General features: G+C 43.8%; 1 protein-coding gene across 1 annotated transcript; it reads left to right on the forward strand.

Moving 5' to 3' along the window:
- The first annotated feature begins 5,400 nt into the window (after positions 1 to 5,400).
- Positions 5,401 to 17,325, forward strand: DEPDC7 (DEP domain containing 7). The gene is made up of 9 exons (XM_082231615.1): positions 5,401 to 5,526; positions 7,839 to 8,232; positions 11,907 to 12,037; positions 13,330 to 13,519; positions 13,921 to 14,135; positions 14,370 to 14,512; positions 15,766 to 15,891; positions 15,987 to 16,065; positions 16,947 to 17,325. The coding sequence occupies exons 1-9, from the start codon at positions 5,454 to 5,456 to the stop codon at positions 17,165 to 17,167; spliced, it is 1,572 nt and encodes a 523-aa protein (XP_082087741.1). The 5' UTR covers positions 5,401 to 5,453; the 3' UTR covers positions 17,168 to 17,325.
- The last annotated feature ends 3,881 nt before the right edge of the window (positions 17,326 to 21,206 follow it).

Here is a 21,206-nt window from a genome sequence, read left to right on the forward strand (position 1 = left end):
ATCCAAGATCAACACAGGATCCAAAGAAGCAACTCTATACTAATATAAAGTGAAACATCAGTGCTGCTCCAAACACTAAATTAAAAAATATATAGTGAAGACTACAGTAACTTGTGATGTGGCGAACTATTCTGCATGAACAAAATCTAGACTTACTGCCTGAATTGAGCCATTTTCTGAACTTTTTCTTAATGTTAGCATGAAATATGAAGCCTATCCAAGAAAAGAAAAGTAGTATTTAACCTCTGCTTGATTATTTTCTTTCTCAGTTTGTGCTAATCTGACACAAACAGCATCTCAATCATTTGCCAAAGCAAGGAAGATCCCATAAGTTACCATGTCACTCCAAAATTTATTCCCGCTGTGAAAGAAAATCCTGCTTGCTTGCTTTTTTTATTTTATTTTAGACTTACATACCGCCCTTCATCATAGGTCTCAGGGCAATTCACAAGGTAATTCCCTGTCTGTCACACCACTGGCAAGGCACAATTAACACATGGTTGTGCATCTGGGCCAGATTGCGACCTGACCTTTGCTATTTCACCCTCACCCTTTCCACAAGCATGGCCAGCCCAAACCTTTTGCAGCACATATATATTGTATATCTGCTCAAAAATGTACCCTCCTGAGTTCTAGTGTAATCCCAGTACAGAGTGTATAGGACTGCAGCGTTAGTATATTAACTTCTGCAAGTCTATTTTAATTGCCTAGTTTCCCTTGCAGGGGACTTCCTAGGGATCAGATACCAAGGTTGCTTTGCTTCCCACTCCTTACTTCAGGAGCTGCCTTCCCTAAGACCTAGTACCCATTAATACCCATTATACCATTAAAGCAATCACATTCTTTCCCTCAGTGAATTCTGGGCATTGTAGTTTACCCCACAGAGTAGCAATTCCCAGCAGCCCTTAACAAACCACAGTGCCCAGAATTCTTCAAGGGAACGAATATGCTTGGAATGTGCTCTAAAAGGTATAGTTTGTGCACAGCCTCTGCTGCGCACTTTGTCATGTCACTGTTTCTTACCCTAGTTACATTTAGAAGAGCTCAGCTCGCCCCGTCAAACATCTGAAAAGCCCAAAGTTACCAATGGATTTTAGAAATTGCAGAAACTTTTGTCAACAGTATATAAATGCTGGTGTTCTTTATTAATAACTATGCTTCAAACTCATTTAAAAAAGTATCTACCGTATTGGCAGGAATATAAGCCAAACTCGCAAATAGGCGGCACCTTTAAAATTAGGCGGCTTGGAAGCCGTGTATGGGACGGGCGCTGTTGCCACACGCTCCCGGGCTGCTTCCTGGGGGGTGGAGCCACACCAATTTGCCGATGGCATAAGGCCACGAATATAAGCTGCACTTTAACTTTTCATAATCGGATTTGGGGGGAAAGTGCAGCTTATTTTCAGGCCAATACAATATGTAGTTTACAGGATCTCCATTAAAATCCAAACAATATAAAATCAAGCAAAAATGCATTAAGGATAATCAATACAAAAATGGGTCATCTAACAAAGGTTTAAAAAACAAATCAGTTTCATAAAAACGTGTGCTGAAATCACCAAGTCTTAAGTTGGTATCTGAAGCTCATAAGACACATATTAATTATTTTGTGCTTATATAGAAAAACCTTCTGGATTACAATAATGAATATATTTCCTGAGCAGCAATCTGAAATAAGGGGCATTAAAAAAAAAAAAGGCCTTGTGGAAAACCCCTTGTTAATACAGGTGTTGCCCTTTTGGTTTAAATGACATTGATGAGCATAACAAAACAAATATACTCATTCATATAAATGGACCTGGCTGAATTATCACAAGATAAAATTAATTTTTTTCTGAAAATAGTGGTTCATGCTTCTGAAGCAACATACTACAATTGCACTGACATCCGTTTTTCATCTAACAAAATAAAACAAAGATTAGTGTGACCTCAACGCATTTGGTTCATTGTGTGCTGGCCTAGATCTGAATGTTCTGGTGTACCAAGCAGATAATTTTTTTCAGTATGTTCTTTGATTAACAGTGTATTGTATATGTTGCTATGCTGCTACTTGTGTCTATAAATTTGGTATGGTAGGCATAAACATCCTGAACCATTCAAAGTTTTACAGAGGATCAGTTGCTGATGTGTAATTTTATTTCAGCAACTCCTCAACAGTAAAATTGTCAAAACTCAAAACCTCATTGTTCTGCAAGTTGTTTGAATTCCAGTTTTTAATAACGTTTAGGAATAGGCCCAGATTGCACAGCATGTCCAAATATCCCATTATCACAACTGATTAGCCACACACATGTTGCTACTTTCAGTCATTGAGACCCATAGCCAACAAACATCAGACTTCGATTTGGGACAGAAATTGCCCTGGTTATGATAATGAACAACTTTATCAGGAAATGGAACAGGGCTTTTTCTTTCTTTTTTGCTACTCTGTGCCCTATAAGAAGCTGAGTTTGTGGATATGATCAGGTGTAAATATGTTTAACTCAGGTATACGTGCATTAGAGATTGTTACAAAGCAGATGGGAGAGGGCCCTTTAGAAATGAAAGACACAGACCAGCTAGTCATTGCCTATGACTGCAGCATGTATGACAACACTTGACTCTGATAGCTTGAAGTACTGTAGTTTGGCTAAAAGTCACCTTGAAGTTAATGTTCCCTGGTCAAACAACTGTGGGGACTAAGCTACACCAACACACTAAAAGAGGAAACGGTCTCATTATGTGCTCAAAGGTACTTACCTCTTGACTACAAAATATTTGCTAATATTTTAGCTAACAAATTGAAAAAGGTCTTAAATGTTTATATATATCCAGATCAAGTGGGATTCCTTCCAGGTAGACAAATGAAAGATAATATAAGAAATATTTTAAATGTAATAGACTATCTAGAAGTAAGAAATGAGAAAAAAACAGCAATGATGTTTATAGATGCGGAAAAAGCGTTTGATAATATATCTTGGGGTTTTATGAAGAAAGTGATGGAAGAAATGGAATATGGAGAAAAGTTTATAAAAGGGATACAAACTGTATATACAGAACAGAATACAAAATTAATTATTAACCAGGTGATAACGAATCAATTTAAAATAGAAAAAGGAACGAGACAAGGTCCATGGCTGAGCTTTGCCTCAGATTAGATTATGTGGGCATACTAAAAAGGCATTCCCTCTCTACAGAATCCATAGTGACTGTGATATTCTGAGGTGAATATTCCAACATGACAGTTCCCAGGGTTCTCTGGACACATTAAAACAACATTGATATAAACTCTGTAAATTTGTAGACTACGTTCCAAGTAGAATTGAATCTGCCCCAATACTAGTATCTGCACCTTCAGGTCGTTTTCAGCTCAAAATTTCCAGGAGTGGTGTATTTAGGACCAACCTGGGGGACTAGGGTTTATAGCCCACTTTGAGCTACTTGGAGAGGAAAAGTGAGATATTAGTATAATAATAAAGGTAAATTAATTATATCTCAACAATCAAAGTTTGCACATTTTTGCATAGGCTGCTACCAGCTGAGCTCTTTTCACAGTTAGGTGTGTATAACATTGCATAGGATCTGGCTGGCAGAACTGCAACCCCTTCCACACTTAGTACAAAGCAGGATTTGCTTATGAGTAAACATATATAGGTTTCAGGGTGCACAGACTTGTGAAATGGAACATCTGAGACCACAAGCAATAGGAGACTTTTGGTTAGCATGAATTTGATGAGGGTAAAATGCTCCCATCACCAAGATCGTAACTTGCAAAGAGCAGGGAACATACCCTCACATGCCCCGCTACCTGAGGCCTTTATAAAGAAGAGGGGCTAACCAGGAGGAGGCATGGCTACAATGCAGAGACTACCTTACACCACAGGCAAAGGCCTACTAGGACCCTTATAAGCAGGAGCCCAAGTAGTAGCCCTTCACCTTCCCCTTACTTGCACTCATAGGCGCCGACTCCATGGGGTCTGAGGGGGCTCGAGCCACCTCAAAAAAAATTGGGGGGGCTCAGCCCCCCCAATAATCTCGGGCGCCCTTCCAGCAGAGCGCCGCCGCCGTCCCCCGCCTCCTCCCCACCTGCTCCCTCGCCAGCCAGCCAGCCAGCCGCACGCCCTAGTCGGAGAGCCCCGGACGTCCCCCGCGAGATTAGGGAATCCCCGGGGGCGGGGGCTCCTGCCTCGCTGCTTCGCAGCACCACCGCCACTGCCAAGGCACTGCCGGGGGGAATTTCCTTCCTCCTCGCGGTTTCAGCGGTTTAGGGCCGGAGCGGAGGGGGCTCGCCCTCTCTTCTCCGGCTAGCCCCACGTTTCCCGCATATCAGCTGTTCCGGAGCTGATTAATAGGCGCAGCACGCTCTCCCCTATTCGCTCACGAGGAGGCGGCGCCACTTTATTTGCATATTCATGAGCTTATTTATTATTCATGAGCTTTCCCGGGCCCCCCCAATATTTTTTATAAGTCCACGTCCCTGCTTGCACTCAGCCTGAAATCCACATGGAAACCTGTACACTGACCAACCTTTCAGAGGAGGTTTTATGTGGTGTGACCACAGTGCAGTGGCCCTGGAGGCTGCAGGGGGTGTCACAACATTGCAGAACAGAGCCAGGGAAGTGAGGGGTGCCAAATCTTAGCATCACATAGGGTGCTGCTGAAATTTGAGAGCCCAAAGTCCACTACTGCTCCTTCTTTCAGACCTTTCCACCAATCAGGACCAGTCCACCCATTAGGTGAGGTGAGGCAATCGCCTCAGACGGCAGGCCACAGATCCCAATGCAAATCATTATTATTCCTGGCCCCTTGTTCTTGATGCAGATATTTACTCACCCTTCTTCCCTAGTGGGGAGAGGATGGGGCGCCATTTTGAGGTTTGCCTCAGGTGCCAAAAAGGCCAAAATGTCTTGGGTGTTCCTTGTTCACAGGCAAGCCAGCTGGCAGATGTGAGCTGACCCCACTCCCCTCTAAACCTGTGTATGCAATGTAAAAAATATAGAACAGTCTTCCTCAACCTGGGCCTTCCAGATGTTTTTGGCCTACAACTCCCATGATCCCTAACTAGCAGGACCAGTGGTCAGGGATGATGGGAATTGTAGTCTCAAAACATCTGGAGGGCCGAGGTTGAGGAAGCCTGATAAAGAAGGTGGCTCACTCTTGGTTTCTCCCTAGAGCTACAGGGAGAAACGGGAGCCTTTGTGTGGGTGGGAGCGTCCTCTGCAAAGCACCCCATGAACAGAGCAACTCCCTTTAGGGAAGCTCTGGTGAGCGCACCGTTGTCTTCGCCGCGGCGGCCAAAACGCCCCGCGGTTGCAGTTCGGCTTATTAAAGTAGAGGGCGGGCTCCGCCCCCGCCGCCAACGCGAGCCAATGGGAGCAGCGCCTGCGTGCGAGCGCCGCCTATTTCCCCTCCGCGAGGTGGCCGGGCTGCTCTGCTCATTCCCGGGTACGCCGAGGCAGAAACCGGCCGGCGCTATGGCCAGCGTGAAGGAGAAGGCGGCGGCTTTGAATCTCTGCGCGGTGTACAGTCCGGCTAACAAGCCTCCAGGTAGGCGGCGGGTTCGGGGCTTCTTATTATGTTCTGCGGGGCAAAGCGCCTCCTAAGGCAGGTGGGTCCCGTGGGCTCCCCGCCTCTTCTCGCTGTTAAGGGTCGGCTCCTATAAAGTCATATGCAGAGCCGCCTATCTCGCGCCCTCGCCCCTCCAATTTCGCCCCGTGGGGCGGGCGGAAGGCGCTTTCTCTCACCGGCCGCAGGTGGAGGCAGCGCCCGGGTCTGACCGAGGGATGGACCTTTGGCCCGACCCGCCGCGGTTGCTCTGATGCAACCCCGTATCTTCTCCCTTCGACGGCTATCTCCTCTTTTCCTTAGCCCTGTTGGAAGGTCAGCCGGGCGGTCAACAGAGCGTTGTTGTTGTTTTGCTCTTATTCTGGAGGGGTCCAGTAGCTCCGGCAGAATCCTATTTTATTATAAATTTGTATACTGCCCTTGTATACTGATCTCAGGGCGGATCGCGGCAGAAAAACGCATAATAAAAACAAGAACAAAACAAACCAATAACTCCTCCACCCCCTCTCACAAACACATATAAGAGGTTAAAAATGTTAATTAATGTGCCTAAAGGCTAGGATGGCGTGGACTTGCCTCCTCCCAGCTCTGGTAGGTTTGCTGTTTCCGGACCTGCCGCTGGGCAAGCTATCTCTGTGTGTATGTGTGTGTGTTCCAGTTACAGATAGGTAGCCGTGTTGGTCTGCCATAGTCAAAATAAAAAAAATCCTTCCAGTAGCACCTTAAAGACCAACTAAGTTAGTTCTTGGTATGAGCTTTCGTGTGCATGCACACTTCTTCAGATACACAGTATGTGTGTGGTTAGAGCTGGTGGCCTGTTTCTTCAGGTTGGCTGGAGTCGCTGGGTAATATGCAATAAGCTTTTCCTCGACAGAGGAAGCTCTTCCAGCTTGCTTTACTTACTCACATTTCTACATTAATTTCATAAAGTGCTTTCATTCCCTCGCTTCCTGCAAAAGGTCTGTTCTGTCTCTCGTAACTGAACTGCTCGCCAAAAGCCGGAGGCGCTATTCATCAGCATATTGGGTTCCTTCTTAATATATAGCCGTGGATAAATTGCTGTTTAAGTGTGATCAAATTCACACTGGCTGTGCGATCCCTATGGAAGTTCATATATGTAAATCTGCAGGAGTCGGTCTCTTGTGGACTGTCTTCCAGGAGAGGAAATACTTTCCTCCCAGTTTGGGTAGTCTTCTGGGAGGCAGCCTTGACTCCAATGTTGTTAGCAAACAAAGCTTTCCCTGGGGTCTGTTTGGCAACAAGAATTAGAAAAGCTGTAGTGCTGTTGGCTATGGTATGGTAGATTTTTTGTTTTAAAAAAGGAACTGTTTTTTTTTTATCTAGGCAGAACTACTCAGGCATTTGAGTTTACTGGTCTGATACGGACAGTACCAGTAGATTTAGGTGTTCTGGGGCAGCCTTTGCATCCTCCATTACTTGACTATAAACATTATGGTCATAGGCATAAAAATTTGATGGGCGAATGTACCAGTTGTGTGTGTCTCAGGCATTTGTTTTAATAATAAAAAAGACCGTTCTGTGCTGATGGCTTTGCTGTAATTATAAAGTACAAGTAGTAACCATAACACATGCTTTCAAAATACATCTCTCTCTCTCTCTCTCTCTCTCTCTCTCTCTCTCTCCAACTTTAATCCTGAGTGGATACAAGAGCTTTTACAATCTTGTGAAGAATCATGGTCACCTGTAAAATACCTTCTTTCTCTTTCCCTCCCCCACCTCAGGAATTTGAAATGGCAGCCTTGCATAGAAGAATCTAGGGCAGGTGTGGGCAAGACTCTCCCACAAAAAGTATCCCACAAAAGTTTCTCAGTGAGAAAATGAAGATTCCCAATATTGTCAGTAATTGACTGACAGCTGCTTTATAGGGTCTCTGTGTCTGGCAGAGAGGAATCTTTCCCAGCCCTGCTAACTGATAGCATTTTTATAGTTACGGGGACATAACTGTTATATTCCCTTGAGTCAAACCTTAGAGCAGGGTTGGGGAGCCTCTGTCCTTCCCCAGATGTTGGAGTCCCAGAGTCCATCATCCCTGACCACTGACCATACTGGCTGAAGTTTATGGGAGATGGAGTCTCACTCCACCTGGCAGGCAAAAGGTTTCCCATCCCTGCGCTAGAGACCTTGTTAGCTAATGTTGCCAGTAAAAGGGCTCCACCAATATTTCCATGGGAAATGATGCACACTTTTGGAAGTGACTCCTAAAAATATTGGGTAGGTCCATAATCTGCTTCCAGAAAACTCACTGAAATACATCTCTTGCATTGCGTGTTTAGGTTTCAGCTTGGCACAGAGACCATTTGGAGCCACATATGTCTGGAGCAGCATTATCAACGCACTTCAGAGCCAAGTTGAAGTGAAAAAGCGGCGTCAGAACCTGAAATCTTTTAACGACTGTTTTATTGGCTCCGATGCAGTAGACGTCGTCTATGCCCACCTTCTGCAGAACAAATACTTTGGCAATGTAGATATTTCCCGGACTAAAGTTGTGAGAGTGTGTCAGGCACTGATGGACTACAAAGTGTTTGAAGCCGTTTCTACCAGAGTCTTTGGAAAAGACAAACGGTCTGTGTTCGAAGATAGCAGCTGCAGCCTCTACAGGTTTCCAAATGCGTGTAACCAAATGGACAGTCCGTTTGGAAAAGAGTACGGCCGGACTGTGCATCAAAGGTTAGTACCAAATGAAGTGCTGAAGATATTTGCCATGTTTTCTTGTTGTTCTATCTTGAAAGCAGCCTAACCCTAATCAGACTTACTTTGAACTTGAGTGTTTCAGTATTAATTGGGACTTTCTAATTGTAAGACGGGAGCCTGGCAGTCCTATCTTGTGTGCTCATTTGCTGCTGCTGTAGATGTATCTGCACATCCAAGGTAATACACACACACACACACACACACACACAGAGAGAGAGAGATACATACACACATATAAATAAATAAAAGCAAATCCTTCTTGAATGGCCCTAAAGTCAATAGAACTTAATTCTCTATGTGGGCTGCAATCCAAAGAACTGCGTATGCAGCTTAAAAGGTTAGGAGGGAGGCTGTCTTGTCTATGGAAGGAAAAATGGTAAGCATAAGTTGTTCCACAGTCAACATCTGAGGAAGATCTACTTTAACTGAACTCATAGTGGACTTTGCTTTGATCTGCAACTTTGTGCACCAACTCTATGCATGTCACTGTCACTATCTGGCCAGGTGCCTCTGTGGATGTGGAAAGGGACAGTCGACTCCTCCCACTTGTCAGAAAGACAAGGTGTTTGGTGCTGCTATTGGCCATCTGACTAAGGATGTGTGAGCACAGCCTTGAATTCAGGATACCCTGGGAATTACGCATGCACCAATTCTTAGTAGTTCTCATCCAACCAAGGGGTGCTGGAATTGAAGCTAGTTTCCATCCTTGCTGGATGTCTATGTCTGTCTCTCTTAAACGTATATTTTGCCTTTCAGCGTAAAGCTCCCACATTGGCTGATGACATCACTTTAATGGACAAAGTTGTCCTTTAAAACAAAGAAAAGGACAATAAAGTCAGTAAAAGCAAAAAGCTGAACAGAAACAAAAAGGCTATGGCAGCAAAATTAGTTGCCTAGTGTAAAAAGGCTTTTTGGACAATTTAAAAGCTTTAGGCACCTGGTAATGAAACTAGCACACTAGGAACTAGTTACCAGCCAAGTGTTTCTGGAAAGTGTTCCACTGTGGGATGCCACCATCAAATGGGCTCTGTCTCTGCATTCAGACAAGAGCCTCCAGTGAAGATCTTGCCAGGCAGGCAGGTTCACGTGGTTATAAATCTGTGTTTTAAAATGTCCCCAGGGATAGAAGGTAGAGCTGCCTGTAGAAGTCAAAGGAGAAATTGTAGATTTCAATGTAGCAGGAACTGAATACCAGCATGTCCCCCCCACCCCAAAACAGCTGAGTATGGTGTTGTTTTTTAAATCCAAAAGTGACCATGAAAGTTGCAAGTAGCTTGCATAATAGTCCCAGCTAGAGAGAGGGGGGTCAACTTCTTCTTCTTCTTCTTCTTCTTCTTCTTCTTCTTCTTCTTCTTCTTCTTCTTCTCCTCCTCCTCCTCCTCCTCCTCCTCCTCCTCCTCCTCCTCCTCTTAAAATTTATTTACTGCCCTATACCCACAGGTCTCATGTGGCTCGCAGGAGAAAATTACAATATAAAAAACACAAAATACATAAAATAAAAACAACCCAATTTACACTTCAACTCTGTCATTGTCAAATGAATTTAAGTATGACTAATTTCCATTGAATCAAGTACAATTCTTGGATAGGATTTTGTTTGTATCATTCCAGCTGATGAGAGAGTGATGTATCTGAAGGCACATGCTGAAGGCTCACTCACGTGGACTAATTATGATAACAGGAAGAGTTGTTCTTTTGGTCTGTTATTATATGGGTGAAGTGGACATTCAAAATGTGTTAGTGTCTTTTGAAAATGGAACCAAGGGTGGACACCAAAGTAGAATGTAAGGATGTGAGCTTATGTGTGTAATGTAAGATGACTAACATGCTTCTTACTCTTAGGAGAAAAGCATACGATTCATTTAAACCACATCCAATCCCTTCTCCCAAAGAATCCTGGGAACTGGTTTGTTAAGAATGCTGGGAAATGTATCTTTTGTGAGAGGGAAATGACAGTTCCCAGTATTATTTGAGGGAAGGCATATGCTTTAAATGTGTGGCGTGGATCTGCCCTTAATTAAAATTAAACCTGTTGACAAGCGAACTGAGAGGCCTCATTTGGGTGCAATGTGCACAACCCTTGTGAAAGATGCTGAATATTACTTGGTTGTGATTTACAGTGCAATCTATATATAGCCAGATAGAAACAAGTACATTTGAATTCAGTGGTGCTTGTTCCCACTAACCTGGAAGCAGGGTTGCCTTAGACATCACACCTAAGCACCTTTGCTGGGGAGTAAATCCTATTGAACTTAGTAGGACTTACTTCTGAGTACACATAGCTTGGCCCCTTAGACGCAGTGTTGGAAACTGAAATAGAAAAGCTAGGAGCCAAATGGCTCCTGGAAGCTGGATTACAGGTGCAAAAACAGGATTGCTAGTCGCCATTTCCTCCCCGCCCCCAATGCAGTAGCACTTTATATTTAGTTTTTTGAAACGCATGAACTAATGCACAATTCACATCAGTGACACATTGTAAATATCACATTCTTAATGGCAGTTCTTAATTGGACACCGCAAACATAAATGGGGCTCAGCCTCAGCAATTGTGGCCAACCATAAGTATTTATAAATACGGGGCTGGGGCTGTGTGTCTTAGCTCAATATGTTTTATCACAGCTTCAAGTAATGCAGTCACAGTTAAATATGTCCATTATATCAAACTTCTTGGAAGAACAGGCCTAACAGCACAATCTTAGCCATTTCTACACAGAAATAGATCCTGCTGAAATAGAACTAGGTAAATGGGATTGGGATTGTAACAGATTGGTTTTGATACTCTTATGACAGGTCAATTAACATGTTGTTGTTTAGTCATTTAGTCGTGTCCGACTCTTTGTGACCCCATGGACCAGAGCACACCAGGCACTTCTGTCTTCCACTGCCTCCTGCAGTTTGGTCAAACTCATGCTGGTAGCTTCGAGAACACTGTCCAACCATCTTGTCCTCTGTCGTCCCCTTCTCCTTGTGCCCTCCATCTTTCCCAACATCAGGGTCTTTTCCAGGGAGTCTTCTCTTCTCATGAGGTGGCCAAAGTATTGGAGCCTCAGCTTCATGATCTGTCCTTCCAGTGAGCACTCAGGGCTGATTTCCTTAAGAAAGGATAGGTTTGATCTTCTTGCAGTCCATGGGACTCTCAAGAGTCTCCTCCAGCACCATAATTCAAAAGCATCAATTCTTCGGCGATCAGCCTTCTTTATGGTCCAGCTCTCACTTCCATACATCACTACTGGGAAAACCATGGCTTTAACTATACGGACCATTGTTGGCAAGGTGATGTCTCTGCTTTTTAAGATGCTGTCTAGGTTTGCCATTGCCTTTCTCCCAAGAAGCAGGCGTCTTTTAATTTCGTGTCTGCTGTCACCATCTGCAGTGATCATGGAGCCCAAGAAAGTAAAATCTCTCACTGCCTCCATTTCTTCCCCTTCTATTGGCCAGGAGGTGGTTAACATAAGGGACACTAATGTGTATTCAGTTATCTTAAGCATGTATCTCTTTGGTTCATTTTTATGTTTGAAGCGGAATGTTTGTATTTTTTGCCCTTCAGTTGAGTAGTCATGAATTCAAAGCTCACTTGTAGAGACTATCGCTACCAGGACCTTTCTGGCTGATGAGCAGATAACTTGAATAATCCATTTTTCTTTCTTCAGACAGGAGAAAAGAGCATTACTTAGCATAACACCAGTGAAATCAGGAAGCTTGGAGGATCTCTTGGAAAACCTGAGTCTAACGCCTGTTAGTTCCTCTCAAGTAAATGCCTCTCCAAACTTTTCTCACCAAGGTAAGTGATGCACAAACATCATAATTGCTTGCACCCAAGGGAAGGAATGGATGCCTTGTTTTAAACTGGTGGGAACTTGCAAATTTAGCTCCTTTCCACTACCAAATACAGTGCTTAGAATAAAAGGAATACACTGTGGAGTGTATTTTCTTGACTTACAGCAGATGCCTATTGCCTCCCCATCCTGAGAAATCGTGCAAGGCCAGACTCTGACACTGACCCACAACTGTCACAGGGAATAGAAGTTTGTGAACTTAAGCTGGAGGGCCTGGTGATGATCAGTATAGACAAGCCCTCACCAGCTCAGTACCTATGGTGTGTTTTGGACCACAACTTCCACCAACCCCAGCCAGCATGGCCTAGCCATTTGCTTATCCAGTGATGTGCTGCTGTCTGCCTTCTCTCCCCAAGCTCTTTAGACTACAGATACCAAAACTATCCCAAAGGGAAGGGCTGACTGTGGTTGTTTTGAAAATGGCATCGCCTCACATTTTTTTACTTGTAGTGGCTAAAAAACTTTTATGTATTACATTTATTATGTAGCCACCCCAGAATAGAAGTTCCCTGGATGGCTTACAAAGCAACAAATAAAATAAGTGCATCATAAAACAATAAAAACTATTTCAAATTATAATTTTTTAAAATGAAATTCAGTTTAAAACTCAGATTTAAAGCTAAGCCACCAGTAGTGCAAGTGTTCAAAGCTTTTTGTTACCTTTAAAATTTAGGTGGATTTAAAAAGGCTTGGATATGTTGCTGCCACTATTTCATCTTCATTGTTGGGAAAACCCAAAATTAGGGTTGTTTTTCTGTAGTTGAAAATTTAGTCCTGATTAGAAAATGCAGCAAGCAGACAAGTTCTTGCTTTTCAGTTTTGGAATCCTTGAATGTGGCAGAGGCTCTTGAAGCTAAGGAATCCATTGTTCCAACTCTAAAGTCTTCAACAAGGCCTCCTTTCTTTACACATCCTTATTAGCATGATTTATGTGATTGGATTCCCTGTGCAGCAAAGATCATTCGCAAGTTCCACAGGAAAAAATGTAAAGCATGTTGGCTATGCCCAAATGCTTGCTGTTCCCTGCATAAATTGCTGTTGGTCACCTTCCTTTTACCCTGATAAAGTACACTTGTAAGTTGATAATGCATTAATAAGGAAGCAGGTCGCTTAAGTGTTCTTTCAGTGAAGTATTAAGTCTCTTAGGCTAAAAGACAAATACTGCAATAGCAAATTACTCCTTGACCCCTAAATAACTTTAGCTAACTGGATCTTGGCATTTGAATTGTGCTTCTAGTTATTAATGAAGTCTGGAGAGAGCAAACAATTACCCGCCTCCTGCAGCTTATAGATCTTCCACTTCTTGACTCTTTACTTGAGTACCAGAAGGCAGGATCTAAATTTCCACAAACAAAGCAAGAGTCTGAATGTAACATCACAAGCAACTACCTGGACCGGGAAATTCTGAAAGCATTCGGAGACTCTCAGTAAGTATGTATGTTGATGAACAGGAACACAAGAAGCTGAGTTTACTTTTACCTGCAGGGCAAATAGCATCTTTAGAGGCATGTTTATTTTGGGGGGGAAGGGGGAGGATTTGGACCAAGAAAATAGTGTGCTGGAAGGGTTACTTTTCCTGCCTCTGTGCTGCAGTTCCCATTTTAACTGTATTCACCTCCCATCCCACCCGCAAGGTGCTTTGATCTTTTTCTTAAATGCCACCACTGAAGATCTTTTCATCATAGAATCATTCATCTCTCAGGTCACAGCTAGCTTTGGCCCTAAGCTGTTATTATGATTTCAATGGGCCTTGGTTATGGACAGACTTTACCTGGAGTAGGGCCCATGACTTTGAAAATATACATACATAGGAATTTTCATTTTCTAGGACGGATGAATGGCTGTCGGCAGCAATAGACTGTCTGGAGTATCTGCCAGATCCGATGGTGGTTGATGTGAGCCATAATTTGCCTGAGCAGCCTGACAAAGTACATTTTGGGAAACTGCTGCTGTTTGATACCATTGGTAGATACTATAGCCAAAAGAAGGAACCACTGTTAAGTCATGCACCCGAAATCCACCTGGGCATTGCAGAGCTGCTAGGTAAGTGCAATTGGCTTCCAAATTTCTAGATGACTAGCTAAATTCTTTATCAATGTATACAGACATGTGGAGTGAAAACTCTTGTAAAATGCATACTGTACTGTATAGCTCAATGGTAACTGTGCTTTTATTGGCAAACTTGACAAGTTTGTGGTGATGGGGAATTGTCAGTATTTAAACAGAACAGTAATGTTGCGTGTTAGTCATAAACTCCCTCGTTCTTCTTTGTTCCAGTTAATGGGAAAACTGATCAAGCTTTGGAAGCGATTCAGCTCTACTTGAAGTTACTGGATAGTACAAGAAGAGAGGAGTTCAGGAGACTACTCTACTTCATGGCTATTATCGCTCAGAATTCTGATCTTAAGATCCAAGCAGAGGCAAGTGTGATCACTTAGGGCCCCTTCTAATGTAACCTTCAATGACATGTCAGTCTTTGGAGCAGAGCAGTGCCACTAGGTTAATGTTGGAAATATGAGATTGCTATGGTGGGAGCCCATGCCATGATTCCTTCCCATGGTGGCACCGTCCTTTTGAGAAACCGAAGCTCTGAAGTGGGAAGGAGCCACAATATGGGTTTCTCCCACGTGACTTTGGGTTTCCAGTGCTGCTAACCAATGGATCAAAGAGTCACACTGCAGCAGTTTCCACACCACCAGACAGAATATTGTTTGCTTTAATATTTTATATATATTTTAAATCTGAGCTGGGACCTTATGACAAAGAGTAGGTAAGAAATAGTGGTTAATAACAATAGTAAGCAATAATGATAGTTAACAATGATAAAAAATAATGGGTCGTTTCCAGTGTGACTATTCTGCTAGCATAGTATTTTCCCTTTCCCGTCCCCTGTGCACCCTCAAAATCTGCTCCAGAGGGTTGGAGGGAGCCCCTGGAGCAGATTCTGAAGGTGTGCAAGGAAAGGAGAGGAAGGAAAAGTCCACTTGCACAATGGGAACTCTGTGCACAGTGTTGGATACAACCCCTAAATGACCAATAACAATAATATTGGGATGATTTTAAGCAGACTTATGCATAAGCAGCGGCGTAGCGTGAGTTGTCAGCACCCGGGGCAACGCAAGTAATTTGCGCCCCCTAACCCGGGGCAAGGCAAGTAATTTGCGCCCCCCCCTAACCCCTAACCTGCGAGTTGCCGCTGGCGCTGCAGCCCAAACGACGCCACTTGCCCGGAGGAGGAGGGGGGCAGAGAGGCGAGGAAAATGCAACGGCCCAGCAGCTGCAGCAGCACCGGCGGAGGCGGGGCTGTGAGGAGGGGCTGCCTGGCGGGTCCTCCGCGGCGAGCTCTAAGAGCCGCTGCCTGCCGGGCTCCTTCAGCCCCGACGCGCACACAGCTCGTCGGTTCCGCGAGACATGGGGCTCAGCTACAGCCTGCGCCCGAGGCTCTTCGGCGACTCCGGATGTTGCACCCGGTGCGGCCGGCACCCCTGGCACCCCCCACGCTACGCCACTGTGCATAAGCTGTACTGAACTCTATTAAGCTTACTTCACAAATTAAGTAACTTGAATTCACATAATTTTCTGTAGTCTTACAAAGCAAACTATAGAAAACTTGTGTTTGAAAACAGAGTAAGCAGGGAAACACTCCTTTAATCATTTCCCCCCTATTTTGTAGAGCGACAACCGGATGGTTGTGAAAAGAACTTTCTCCAAAGCCATAGTCAACAATAAAAGTTTATCTAAAGGAAAAACTGACCTTCTAATTTTGTTTTTGGTGGACTACCAGAAAGATGTATTAAAAGTAAGTGCCTTAAACCTTGTTCCCCTGCTGTTGCTTGTTACTGAATTATCATCCTAAATTTTAATGACTAAAAGAAGCTGTTGCTTTTCTCCAAGATCCCAGGGACGTTGCATAAAATGGTTAGTGACAAGCTTGTGGCTATACAGCAGGGGAAAGATTCCAACCTGAATACAGGTAACCATGTATTTAATAACATTTAAGTCCTTGGCTGGGGAATCGGTGGCCCTCTACCTGTTGTTGGACTACAGCTCTCATCAGACCTGACCATTGGCCATGCTGGCTAGGACTGATAGGAGCTGAAGTACAGCAACATCTGGAGGGCCACAAGTTTCCACATCCCTGTTTTTTAATCACTTCTAAAGAAACCTCTGGCAAAACCTGGAATAATCTTATCTTAATTGACTCTACCATTTATTTGAACGTAGTGAGATTGAAACTTGGTAAGGCATGGTTTGGGTTAGTGATGCATTGGGGCCCATTCAGCAATGTGGTTCTATGAAAATGCAAGCTAATTAAGTAGACTGAGATGAAAGCACTTGTGAGATGGTCAAGAGGATGAGTGGGAAATCCCTGGTCTCAATTTCTTTAGCCATGAGATTACTAGGTGGTCTCAAGCAAGATATTCAGCCTACGTCCTTTATCTGTAAAATGGGGGTAATACTGGACTACCTTCCAGAGTGATATAGGGCAAGGGTGGGGAACAGGATCCAGCTTAGGAGGGGGGAAAATTCTGAGGCCTCCCCCCCCCACATGTCACTTTGCTAGGTAGATAGGGCTACCCACCTGTCAGTGGCCTGTTGTCGTGTTACATCTGATAACGTCAGTATGAGGGAAACATGAGAATGTGTTCCTGTTGTGGCAGGGATCAGCTCAGCTCAGAAGGTGTGGGGCCATGTGGGGAAGGGTGGAGGGAAACGACTTCACCTTCACAAGCCAAATTAGGATCCCTGGCAGGCCAGAGGCTCCCCATGCCTCTGCTCTATGAGAATACTGTATATCAATGACAAGAGTTACCACTATACTTTTATGAATGGTTTTTCATGCTTGCTTTTTAGGATATACTTTCTGCCAGCAACTTGACAAAAGTGAGTATCATCACAGTGCAAAGAAGACTACAAAAAAGGAACTTGTATCTTTGCTAAAATCTATTGATGAGGACTCCAGTCTCTCTGCCAAAGAGCGGAAGAGGTTGCTTGATCAATTCTATGCTAGTAATCCAGCTATCTTTTTGCAGTATTTTCATGACAGAGGTACCGATGGAGGTGTCGAACTTTAGCTCTAGAAGGATACTGGGATACTAATAACTTTTGGAAGCACTTATTTTGTATCTTTTTAATTTTTTCGTATTGTACTTAAATAAAAGTGGTTTTGTAATATGGAGTCCCCATGTAATAACATTATTTAAAAATAATTAAAGCTTCTATTTAAATCTTAGTTGTTCAGATTCTTGATTTAAAAAAAAACAAACGGGGGTGGGGAGGGAAGTTTAGGCCAGTGTATGAGTTTTTAGCTTTGTTCAAACTCTTTTGGAAGCTCCTGAAAACTAGACTTTATTTGGTGAATATAATTTTTGCTCCTGATTGTCAGATCTCACTGCCACTGGACTATAACAACCACATGGTTTCTCCGTGTAAAGCAAGGCTGTTGGATATATATATATATATATATATATATATATATATTTGCTTTCGTAGATTTTCACGGGTACAGGAATGCAGGTTTTGGTGTCTTCGGGTGTCTTCCCGTGTAAGAGTCGGGGTGTCTGTGCGACGTTTCGACGAGGTCTCACTCGTCATCTTCAGGCTGGTGCTTTCGGCTTCTTGTTACTGGAACAGAGCAGAGTCTGGTGTTTGAGTTCCTATAAATACTGTTGAGGGGTGTGGTGTATAGCCTCCAACGTTCTGGGCAGAGAGGAAGTTCCTAGATTAGTGTGCCTTTTCTTCTTTTGTTCCTTAATTACTTGAGGGATATCTTGGGTGATTTCATGAGGGATATTCTGAATACCACTGGGTGGGTCATTAAGTGTAGATTAGTTGCTAAAGTTTTCGTGTCTTGACCTCTTGAGCTTGTGAAGAGTTTTTCTGAGAAGATGGCTGTGCTGCATTTAGTTGTGCTCTGGCTTGGCTTCGTGTATAGGGGCGAGCTGTGGTTTTGTGCCTTGTGCCAGCCAGATCTGTGTAGGGATTGCAGGGGGGTGCAGCATCCGGAGGTGCCACTATAGTTTGGCTACTGGATGGAGTCTGTAATATGTCTGTGGAGAGGGTCTGGGTTTGGGTCTGGTGTGGTTGATTGGTGACGGCGTTCTGTGTGCCTCTGGTTCTGGTGTCGGTTTTTGTGGGGAGGGCTAATTTCCAGATGTCTGGCAGGCGGGACGTGTCGTCACGCTTGTTCATGTTGTGAGGGTGTTTCTCTATCTCGATGGCTTCCATGATTATTCTCTTGTGGTGATGTTCCATGTTAAAGAGCAATTTGGAATCTGCAAAATTAATTTCGTGTCCTGTTTCTTTCATGTGTTGGAAGAGAGAGGAAGTTTTTTCTTCTTTTTTGACGGCATTCTTGTGTTCTGCGATACGTGCATTTATTCGTCTGTTTGTTTGTCCAATGTACGTGGCTGGGCAGACTTTGCAGGGTATTTCATAGACCCCTTGGTTTTCCAGCTGGATTTTGTCTTTTGGGTTTCTGAGGATATTGGCTATTTTTGGTTGGTGCAGAAGGCTGTTTTGATATTGTGTTTATGGAGGATCCTCACCCCAACTGAAACCAAAGTACTCTCCAAAGGTTTCAACTTTGCAGTCGCCCCGAGACGCATCCCCACGGAAAACATCATATGCGGAGTCGAAGCTAGCCTGACCAAAATCGACCCAGATGAAGCCAATAAAATCAGACTTGAAGTCACCAACATCCTCTGCTCCAGCAAACCACCCAGAAGCAATTTACACAAAGAAGAACAGAAAGCACTCACCAACCTGAGGAAAGACAACAACATAATCATTCTCCCAGCAGACAAAGGCAACGCCACTGTTGTGATGAACACATCGGACTACCAAGCAAAACTATCAAATCTACTCCAAGACCCTACCTACCAACCTATAAAAACAGATCCCACCACCTATCTGGAAAAAACCACCAAATCCAAAATAAAAGCCTCTCCTATCAGTGAAGAAATCCAGCTAAGAATCATCCCCAGAGAAAAATCATCCAGATGCCCCAAACTCTACGGTCTCCCCAAGATACACAAAGAAGGAACACCACTCAGACCAATAGTCAGCTCCATAGGCTCACCTCTACAAAATCTCGCTAAATTTCTCGCTAAGCAACTTCAGCCCTATGCAGAATCCATCGCTTCACACGTTACTAACTCCTTCCAGTTCATAGAAACAATAAAGAAACAATACCTACATCCCGATGACCTACTTGTGAGCTTCGATGTTGTATCTCTCTTCACTCAAGTGCCCATTAATGAAGCCTTGACAGCCATTCAAAACAAATACAACCCCCCCAAATACATCCTGGACCTGACCAACCACTGCCTAACCAACACGTACTTCATCCACAATGGACAAAGATACAAACAGATAGAAGGAGCACCTATGGGATCACCCCTCTCACCGGTCATCGCAAATTTGTACATGGAACACTTTGAAACCAATGCTTTAGACAAGTCAGAACACAAACCCAAACTTTGGCTCAGATATGTTGACGACACCTTTGTAATTTGGCCACACGGGAAAGAAAAACTAGATAGCTTCCTCACACATCTCAACAGCCTACACCCCAAAATACAATTCACTATGGAAATAGAAGACAACAACCAACTCCCCTTTCTTGACGTCCTAATCTACAAAAAACCTGATGGCTCCCTAGGACACACTATCTACCAGAAAAAAACACACACCAACCGCTACTTACATGCACAATCACACCACCACCCTGCACAAATAAACTCCGTAGCCAAGACTCTCATCTCCAGAACCAAACGCCTGGCTGACAAAGACCACTTGACAACTGAGTTACAGAATCTCTCAAATGTGTTAATCGCCAATGGATACCAGAAAAACAGGGTTACGAAGCTAATCCAAAAAGAAACACCCCCCAAAAACCAAGACACAGAAGAAAACAATGGCATGGCCCTCCTTCCTTATATCAAGGGCACTACAGACAAAATCAGCAAAATCCTCCATAAACACAATATCAAAACAGCCTTCTGCACCAACCAAAAAATAGCCAATATCCTCAGAAACCCAAAAGACAAAATCCAGCTGGAAAACCAAGGGGTCTATGAAATACCCTGCAAAGTCTGCCCAGCCACGTACATTGGACAAACAAACAGACGAATAAATGCACGTATCGCAGAACACAAGAATGCCGTCAAAAAAGAAGAAAAAACTTCCTCTCTCTTCCAACACATGAAAGAAACAGGACACGAAATTAATTTTGCAGATTCCAAATTGCTCTTTAACATGGAACATCACCACAAGAGAATAATCATGGAAGCCATCGAGATAGAGAAACACCCTCACAACATGAACAAGCGTGACGACACGTCCCGCCTGCCAGACATCTGGAAATTAGCCCTCCCCACAAAAACCGACACCAGAACCAGAGGCACACAGAACGCCGTCACCAATCAACCACACCAGACCCAAACCCAGACCCTCTCCACAGACATATTACAGACTCCATCCAGTAGCCAAACTATAGTGGCACCTCCGGATGCTGCACCCCCCTGCAATCCCTACACAGATCTGGCTGGCACAAGGCACAAAACCACAGCTCGCCCCTATACACGAAGCCAAGCCAGAGCACAACTAAATGCAGCACAGCCATCTTCTCAGAAAAACTCTTCACAAGCTCAAGAGGTCAAGACACGAAAACTTTAGCAACTAATCTACACTTAATGACCCACCCAGTGGTATTCAGAATATCCCTCATGAAATCACCCAAGATATCCCTCAAGTAATTAAGGAACAAAAGAAGAAAAGGCACACTAATCTAGGAACTTCCTCTCTGCCCAGAACGTTGGAGGCTATACACCACACCCCTCAACAGTATTTATAGGAACTCAAACACCAGACTCTGCTCTGTTCCAGTAACAAGAAGCCGAAAGCACCAGCCTGAAGATGACGAGTGAGACCTCGTCGAAACGTCGCACAGACACCCCGACTCTTACACGGGAAGACACCCGAAGACACCAAAACCTGCATATATATATATATATATATATATATATATATATATGCCCATAAATTATTACAAGATTGTTATTTGTCCATGACAAGTCTATGTTTGTATGTGACTTGTTCACGTGTTGTGAG

Source organism: Podarcis vaucheri (genome assembly GCF_965113315.1).
Source record: "Podarcis vaucheri genome assembly, chromosome: 1".
NCBI classification, from domain to species: Eukaryota; Metazoa; Chordata; class Lepidosauria; order Squamata; family Lacertidae; genus Podarcis; species Podarcis vaucheri.